This window comes from Mus pahari, chromosome 3 (genome assembly GCF_900095145.1).
Source record: "Mus pahari chromosome 3, PAHARI_EIJ_v1.1, whole genome shotgun sequence".
In the NCBI taxonomy this organism is placed as follows: domain Eukaryota; kingdom Metazoa; phylum Chordata; class Mammalia; order Rodentia; family Muridae; genus Mus; species Mus pahari.
The window spans coordinates 19,866,670-19,875,840 of NC_034592.1; the positions used below are offsets into that span (position 1 = coordinate 19,866,670).

The 9,171-nt window shown below is 51.7% G+C and overlaps 1 protein-coding gene across 6 annotated transcripts in view; it reads left to right on the forward strand.

Annotated features, from left to right (window-relative positions):
* The first annotated feature begins 6,188 nt into the window (after positions 1-6,188).
* The window catches only part of St6galnac6 (ST6 N-acetylgalactosaminide alpha-2,6-sialyltransferase 6), a 14,166-nt gene continuing 11,183 nt past the window's right edge, over positions 6,189-9,171 (forward strand). Inside the window, exons 1-3 of one of the 6 annotated variants that reach the window (XM_021192938.2) lie at positions 6,189-6,325; positions 7,256-7,310; positions 8,487-8,577. In XM_021192938.2, the coding sequence (XP_021048597.1) occupies positions 7,285-7,310; positions 8,487-8,577 (117 nt within the window). In that variant the 5' untranslated portion in view covers positions 6,189-6,325; positions 7,256-7,284. Of the gene's footprint in view, positions 6,326-7,255; positions 7,311-8,042; positions 8,109-8,486; positions 8,578-9,171 lie in introns of those variants that run through there. The other 5 variants (XM_021192939.2, XM_029536806.1, XM_029536805.1 and 2 more) reach the window with 5 other exon arrangements.

Consider the following 9,171-nt stretch of genomic DNA (forward strand, 5'->3'; position numbering starts at 1 on the left):
CTCTGCCTCTCTGCCTCTGCCTCTCTGCCTCTGCCTCTCTGCCTCTGCCTCTGCCTCTCTGCCTCTGCCTCTCTGCCTCTGCCTCTCTGCCTCTGCCTCTCTGCCTCTGCCTCTCTGCCTCTGCCTCTCTGCCTCTGCCTCTGCCTCATACCCCTATTACTGGTACCACAAAGGGGACTATTACTGTTCTTGGAGTCAAGAAGAGAAGCCAGTGCAGGAATCTGACAGGCTTGAGTGAGGGTCTCATGCTCTGCTTTGGTCTGGGTCTGATCTGACAGCATCCTTGCGGTTTTCAGAGTCCCTAGCAGGGCCTGGGGTAAGGAGGGGCCTGTTGGGGCACAGGAGGGCTTCCATGTCTGGCTCAGACTTACCCCACTCCCTGTGTTTGCAGTGAGAGCCCTCTGGTCTCCATATTAGCAGCTTGTTCACCTGCCCCTCCCTTCTTCCTCCTCAGCCCCACCCTCTGTGGATAGCCTTTCTGTCCTGCAGGCAGGGTCAGGAGGCCTGGGTGTAGATGGGCACCCAGGACGCACAGAGGAGGACACTAGAGGGCAGGCTTCCTATGTCTTGTGTCCACTCTAGTGGGCTGCCTGCTTCCCCATCATGGGGTGGGACAGGAGTTTAACATTTACACACACACTTGTTTTGTTTTGTTTTGTTTTTCTCTAATTTTAAAATTAATCAATGTTATGTGTTTAGACATTTTGCCTGCATACACATCTGTGTACCATGTGTGTACCTGCTGCCATGAGAAGCCAGCAGAGGGCATTGGATCTCCTGGAACTGGAGCTACAGATGGTTCTGAGCCACCACGTGTAGGCTGGGAATCTAACCCAGGTTCTCTGGAAGAACAGACAGCTTCATTACACTTGTTTTAATAAAATAAGCTTTGAAAGTGTTATTGCAACAAAAAGAAAAAAAAATTAAAAAAGGAAAAAAAAAAAGAAAGTGTTATTGCTGGGTGATGGTGGCACACACCTTTGACCCCAGCACTCGGGAGGCAGAGCCAGGTTGATCTCTGAGTTCAGGGCCAGCCTGAGTGAGTTCCAGGACAGCCAGGACTACACAGAGGAAGAAGCATGTCTCAAACCAAAGCAAGCCAAACAGAAAGAGGAAGTGTTCTTGACTTACCAAAGTAGATTTGGCATGGCAGTACATTGCTTGTGAAGTACACTTTGGAAGGCGGCAGGAAGATCAGAAGTTCAAGGTCATCCTTGGCCACATAGTGAATCTGCAGCTGGCCACAGTAAGACTGTTTCAAACCAAGCAAGCAAGCAATCATAATTTTCTAAATTAATGCAATGCAAATAACTTAGACATTTATAAAGCTAAAAGCGATGGTGGTACTCCCCTCCTACCAAGCTCTAGTGGAGCTGTCAGCTCAGTTCCTTGTGGATTCTTTCTCACATCTTTTTACGTGCATTTTTACAAGCATGGTAATTGTAATAAAATGGGGTGGGTAGCAAAAAAGTAGGTGAAGGCCAGGCGTGGTGGCGCACACCTTTGATCTCAGCGCTCGGGAGGCAGAGGCGGGTGGATTTCTGAGTTCGAGGCCAGCCTGGTCTACAGAGTGAGTTCTAGGACAACCAGGATATGCAGAGAAACCCTGTCTCGAAAAAAAGCAAAACAAACCCCAAAAAAAAGTAGGTGAGGAAAAAGGGTGTCGCGAAGTTGCGGGGATAGTTCACTTGATAAAATACTGTGTTGGACAATCCAGTGGAGGCTGTGAATTTAGTCCTCACAATCCCGACAAAAATCCTAGGTGTTCTGGTCCTTGCTCTTTGTTCCCAAGGAGGAAGGATGCAGAGACTGTCTTCGAGGCTCTCTGGACAGCCTGAAGTAAGCAGCCAGCCCCAGGTCCTAGCAGGAAACCCTGCCTCCGGCAAACAGAAGTGGGTGGAATTTCTTTCTGTGTCTTTCCTATCCACTCGTGAAGACTTGTGAAGAGCAGCAGAGGCTAACCTCTGGCTCTACATCAACACGTGTTCACTCACGAGCACAGGCAAACACAAAAGCTGCATTTGCAATTCAGTTTTTAAAAATGTAGATTCCGGGGGCGGGAGAGAGAGCACGCTTTTATTTCTCAGTTAGGAACACGGGCTGCTCCTGCCGAGGACTTACAGGGCGGCTCACAGCCATTGGAACTCCAGGGCCAGGGGATCCCGCGCCCTCTTCTGGCTGCTGAGGGCACTGCATGCGCATGATACACAACTAACTCTATAAGCAGATCAATCACTCATACACACAAAACAAGTAAATAGTCTTTAAAATCTAAAAGTATTTTTAAATTAAAAAAAATACAGGAGTATGGCTTATCAGTTATAAGGCCACTTGCTGCTCTTTCAGAGGACCATAGTGGCTCACAACTATCTACAACTTAAGTTCCAGGGGGTTCACAATGCCCTCTTCTGCCCTCTGTGGCTACCAGGCTCACTGACAAGCATGCAGGCAAAACACCCACACATATAAAATTCAAACCGAAAATTTTTAATTATAAACTTTATTTCATGTGTGAGTGCTTGCTTGGCTGTATGTAAATCAGGTGTGTGCTAGTGCCCTCATAGGCAGAAGAGAGTGTCAGAAATCCCTTGGAGCTGGAGTTACAAGTGGTGGTGAGTTACCCCGGGTTCTTTGCAAGAACATCAGTACTCATAACTACTGACCCATCTCTCCAGTCTCTGCTTCGTTTTAAAAATGGCCTTATTCTCTTTCCCAAGATGGCCTCAGACTCTGTGATTCTCCTGCCTGAGCCTCCTGATCACTGGGATTACAGCTTCGAGCCACCTTGCCCAGAAACACATACATTTTAAGATATAAAGGGTTAGCATGCCTTTAATCCCAGCACTCGGGAGGCAGAGGCAGGCGGATTTCTGAGTTCGAGGCCAGCCTGGTCTACAGAGTGAGTTCCAGGACAGCCAGGGCTACACAGAGAAACCCTGTCTCGAAAAACCACACACACACACACACACACAATCACACAAGATATAAAGGGTTGTGGCTGGGCATGGTGTATGCCTTTAATCCTAGCTCTCTGGAGGGAAAGGCAAGCCTGGTCGTCTACACAGTAAGTTCCAACACAGTTCAGAGCTAGATAGCAAAACAAAAACAAGCCAGACCAGAGGTGGCACACACCTTTGTTCCTCCTGCCTCACCCTTCCTGAGTGCTGGGACTATATCTATGAACCACTGTACCACACATTTGGGGGGGGGGGCTGTATAAGTCCAGAACTTGAGATTTCCGGCCCTAGCTTCCCCTGTAGCTGAGATGACAAGCCCATGGCTCCACACTTGTCCTAAAATAAACTCCTTGAGGTCAGACTCCCGGAGGAGCCAGCAGCAGCTCCCAAGTCACAGTGAACCTTCCAGCCTACCACGTCACTCTTCACGGGGCAGTGATGGTCTCGGAGACCAGGCATTCACACACACCTTATCATAATGAACAAAAAAAATTCTCCTTTTAAATCTTTCTTCTGCCAGGCAGTGGTGGCGCACGCCTTTAATCCCAGCACTTGGGAGGCAGAAGCAAGTGGATTTCTGAGTTCGAGGCCAGCCTGGTCTACAGAGTGAGTTCCAGGACAACCAGGGCTATGCAGAGAAACCCTGTCTCGACATACACACACACACACCAAAAAAAGAAAAAAAAAAAAAAGAAACATTTAAGTCTTTCTTCCTTTGTATCTTTCTTTTTGTTACATTGTATTTGTTTGCTCATTTGTTTAGTGGGAGGCAGTGACAATGCCACTGTGCATACACTGAAGTCAGAGGACAACTTCCAAGGGTGAATGCTCTCCTTCCTCCATGTGGGTCCCAGGGATCAAACCCAGGTCATTAGGCTTGGTGGCAAGCACTTTTACTTGCTGAGCCAGCTCCCTTAAGTTGTGATATTCTGATTTTGTGATAGGCTGATGCGTCTATATTATACTAGCAAGTTATAGCGCATATGAAGGCTATGAGCCTCTTGAACGCAGCGTGTGTGGATACTGTAATGTGCGGTCTCCCGGGTGATTTTAAAACTTTAATTAGTGATACGGGCATAGGCTATCTCCTGCCCTTGGCAATGCCAAGTAGGTTTCTTTTTGGTTTGTTTGTGTCCTAGTTAGTGTTCTATTTCTGTGAAGGGACACCACAACCAAGGCAACTCTTAGAAAAGAGAGCACTGAATTGTGGGTTATACTTTGTTTATAGTTATAGAGGCTTAGTCCATTGTCTTCATGGTGGGGAGCATAGCTGGCTGGCATGGTGCTGGAGCAGAAGCTGAGACCCACATCCTAATCTACAAGCAGGGGATGGGATGGGGGAGGGGCAGGGGTGAGAGCGGGAGGCGGAACCTCAGAAAAGGAGCTAAAGAAAACTAGGGTTTCCGTTTCAAAGGGTCTCAGTTACCCAGGCTGCCTTTGAACTTGGTATTTAGCGGAAGACAGTCTTGACTCTACTACGTCCACTCCCCTAGCTGTGTGCTGGGATCACAGGCGTGCCTCTGCCAGGCTACATTTGTTCTTTTCACTCCTTGGGTCTCCAAGATTCACCAGCGTTCCTATAGCTTATTGTTGCCCCTGCCATGTAATAGTCCACAGTGTAAATATTCCTTTAAAAAATAATAAAAATTAAAAAAAAAAAAAAAACCTTGCCAGGTGACAAATACCTTTAATTCTAGCACTGGAGGCAGAGGTGGATCTGAGTTTAAGGCCAGCCAGGTCTACAAATCGAGTTCCAGGACAGCTAAGGCTACCCACAAAAACCTTTGTCTTGAAAACCAAATCAAGCCAAACCAAACTTTCCATTCTCATGTTAGTAGCTAATCTGAACTATTTTCACTTTTGAGTTTCAAACTGTCCAGATGTGAGCTTCACCGTGTACATCTGCAGGGCCTAATAGGTACCCGGGGGTGGGGGAATGGAAAGTTTTACTACGGTGTTTTCCTAAGTAATTACAGCACAGAACTCTTTAAACTTGCTTTCTCTTCCTAAATGTCCCCGTCACCCTCTCAGACATGCACGTTGACCCTCGATTCCCAGCCTCTTAGAACACTGTGGGCAGGCAGTCTTTGTTTATGAAACCAGCCTTCTAACAGGCTACACAGCTAGCCTCTGCACATCCGTGTGTCCATACATACATGTCCATGGATGTCTGGAGGCCAAAGGTCAACCTCCAATGTTCTTTCCTTGGCCTGGGAGGTCCAGAAAGGGTAAGCTAGCTGGAGGGGTCTCCCTTTCTTCACACCCCCAGAACAGGGATTACAAACACATGACATCGCTGGGCGGTGGTGGCACACGGTTTTAATTCCATCACTTGGGGAGGCAGAGGGATCTCTGTGAGTTCAAAGCCAGCCTGGTCTACAGAGCAAGATTCAGGACAGTGAGGGCTACACACAGAAACCCTATTTCGAAAGACAGAAGCAGGACACGGCACCGAGTCTGGCATATTGACTATCTCCTTAGCCCTCAGGTTGCATTTTTCTTTAATTTTTCATTTTATTTTATGCGTTTGGATGGTTTGCTTGTCTGTGTACCACATATATGTGCAGTACCCATGAATGCCAGAAGAGGGCAACAGATCCTCCTAGGACTGTGCTGGGAGTGGACCCCAGGTCCTCTAGAAGAGTTGCCAGTATTTGTAACTTCAGAGCCATCCAGTTGGTTGGGTCCAAATTGCTTCCTTTTAGTCACATAAAATAATGCAATGAATACTTGAGGGTAAGATGAGAGTTGAGCCAAGATATCTCTATGTACCCCTGGCCAGCCCGGTACTCACTATGTCTATCAGGCTGGCCTTGAACTTGCAACTGTCTTCTGCCCTCTTCTATCTCCTAAGTAGGATGCAGGCCTCTAAGCCTGCACCACCAGGCCCACCAAAAGCTACGTTTTCAAACCTTGCTCTCTCCATTTTCCGGCGATGACGAAATAAAGTACCAGGCTGCCCAGGGGTGATTACTGGGTCTCAATGAGGGGGAGTCCAGGTAATTAATGACCAGAGTTCGAACCCAGTGATTTCCGCGTCTCGGAGTCCCCATCCGAGGTCCTGATGTCCATTTGGAGAGAGAGAGAAATGGACGAGATTCGGGATGGGGCGCGGGGTGCGGGGGGGGGGGTGCTGTGGGAGAGCATCTCTCCTCTCTGGCACCTCCCTGGGGCGGGGCCACCCGCAGCCGGAGGCTCCGCCCTCTGGCTTGGTCCTAACGGGTCTGCGAGCGCCGGCGCTAGGACCCGGCGGGCCGGAGCTGCGGCGGGGCCTGGGCGGCCAGAGCGGCGCGGACCCCGGTTCTCGGCTCCCGGCGCCATGTGACGGGGTGCGGGGGCCGCGGGGGGCCGGGCGCTCCCCGGCGGAGGTGAGCGGGTGCTGCGCGGGGGCGGGCAGCAGAGCGGGAGGGGGCTTGTGCTTGCGCCTCGGGAGTGGGGAGCCGTTGAGAAGGGGGAGCCCCAGGGCTCCCCGAGACCCACTCCGCTTGCTAACTGCACCCCGAGATCTAGAAGCTTTGCGGGGTTCTTTGGGCCTCTCGTGTTGGAGATGGGGACACCCTGCCGCGGCCCCGCACCCCTCCCCTGCAGAGCCGGGGTCAGGATAGGATGCTCGACCCCAGGGTGCAGCGGCAGAAGATGGGGCGCGGGGCTGAGCCTCCCACGAGGCACTCGGGGGTACCTGGAGAAGCCCCAGAGCGAGCTCAGGGTGCGGCCCTCACCCTCAGCCCAGAGCTCAGCCTCCGCAGGTCCAGCCTCGGGGCTGAGTCTAGGCTTCTGGGCTGCCACCTCCCCAGCGGAGTCAGCAGCTTCCCACCAGGCCTGGCCACCCCGTGCCGAACTAGATGTCTGGCGCACGCACAGGCTAGAAGGGGACCCTCCCGGGAGACCCTTTCAGGCTCCGCCCTGTAAACAAACGCTACATGGTTCCCCCCCTCCCCCGCTTACTCCTGCGCCCTGCGAGGCGCGAGGCGCGTTGCCTCTCTGATCCCTCAGTCTCCTCATCTGTGAAATGGGGAGCGAGAGCACCTACCAGGCGTTGCCTTGAAGAGTGTGTAGGCAGGCGATGCTTTGCGTAGCTCCGGAGCATGTTTCGTAATAAAGGGAAGTCCCCGGCTTGGGGTCAAGAAGGGGAGGATTGTTTCTGGGACAGGCTCGTGCAGGGGCCGGCATTGAACGGAGTAACCCGAAGGCTTAGGATGTCTGATATAGTACTTTCAAGCCCTCCGCTCTCCTTTTCACAACTGCATGCATCTTTCCAGTCTCCCCAGGAGTTACCAGTTCTTATTCCCATTTCACAGATGAGGAAACTGAGGCTCAGAGAGGTCACATGGCTTGCTCGAGGCCCCCCAGCCAGTAAGTGTGGACCCGACATTCGCACTGGCACCTGATACGCTGTTCTGACCATGGTGTTCTCAGAGCAGGACGATGACATGACGGGGCTGACCAGGGGAACCGTAGTCCTGGCTGAGGGCACTGCTCAGGCAAAGGTGGGAAAGTGGGGCTTGGGCCTGGGACCTGGAGTGCTCCAAGTGCCTGGAGCACGGGGCATGCGCAAGACAGGGTAGTAAGACCGAGGTCTGTCTGGGAACTGTGGCCAGTCCCAGGGGCGCTTTGAATGCTGGAGGTGTCAGGGTTAATGGGGGCGACTCTAAGATTCTGGCCTCCTGTCTTCAGCCCTAAAGGTTTGAGTCCACGGACAAGCCACGCCTCCCTTCCAATAAGCCTGTTTTCTGAACTGCCGGGTGGGGACAGACAGAAGTCTGGGGTCTCTGTGATACTGAGATACTGGGATGACCCAGGGGAACCTTGAAGCCTGGGGATGGTAGTGGGAGCTGCCACGGGGCGGGGTCGTGCTAAGCAATGGGAGGAGCCAGGCCTGGCCAATCAGGAGCGGGGTGAGTGTGTGGCACTCTGGCCCGGAGGTTTCTAGCTATTCCTGGAGTGGGAGTAAACCGCAGCTAGGTCAGGGGGCGGGGATAGTGACCGGAGCCGAGAGGCTTCCGGGGGGAGCGCGCTCTCTGATCTGGGGATCCCCCTTTGAGGATCCAGCCTAGTTTTCTTCCTCTCTATGCCAGCCTTTTTTTTTTTGCGTTTTGGGGCTGTAGCTGCCAGAAGAGGTGGGCTGGATGCCCTCATATGGCCCGCTTACAGGTGGAGGCTTGGAAGTGTAGAAGGGCTAGGCCCAGTGGTGGGAGGGAAGAGAGGGTTGGTTATAGAGTGAGGCACACAACTGGGCGGGGCAGGAAGGCTTGTCCATCTCCGAGAATCACGGCTGTGCCCTTGACCCCAAGATCACATTGACCAATGACGGAGTTCACTGAGCCCTGGTGTTCAGAGGTCTGTGAGGAGGGTGTCAGGACCTAGGAAACTTTTGGACCATCCCTGCTTGAAGTATGAGTGGGAACCAGGACAAAATAGAAGCAGCCCCGAGCCTTAAACTTGGGAGAGCTGTTGGGTAGAGGCGCCACCTGAGATCCAGCCGCATCCAGGGGAGGGCCTCCGGCCATAACCCTTTCTGGTGGCTTGCAGGTGTGACCCCACAACCTTGCCGTCTGGGCCACCTGCCGGACGCTGGCCTCTACCCTTCAGCAGACGCCGGAGAGAGATGAGTAACAACAAAGTAAGTCCCTTCGTTTCTCACCCCAGTTTGAGCTGCTCGCGCAGCCGTCTGTGAAACGGACTCCTTTTAACCTGCCCTGGCTTTGGCGTCTTCACACCAGCCCACACAGGAGAGTTGGTACCCAGGAGGTCTGGGTTCAAACTCTGCTTCAGCCACCGAGTGCACTCTCGCCTCTCTCTGGGCCCAAGGTCCTCTCTGATGTCCAAAAGCTTGGCTTATGTATCAGTGGGAAAGCATTGGCTGTGAATGGGTCTGGGGAGTGCTGTGCAGGAGATGGGATGGGGAAGTGAACAGGTGCCTTGGGGGAATGGCCATGTTCAAAGTCAGAGTATATGAATCCCCATCGTGTATTTGTTCCTGTTTTCTTTCTTTCTTTCTTTCTTTCTTTCTTTCTTTCTTTCTTTCTTTCTTTCTTTCTTCCTTCCTTTCTTTCTTTCTTCCTTTCTTTTCTTTTTTTTTTTTTTTAAAGCTTTATTTATTTATTATATGTAATTACTCTGTAGCTGTCTTCAGACACTCCAGAAGAGGGCGTCAGATCTTGTTACAGATGGTTATGAGCCACCATGTGGTCACTGGGATTTGAACTCAGGACCT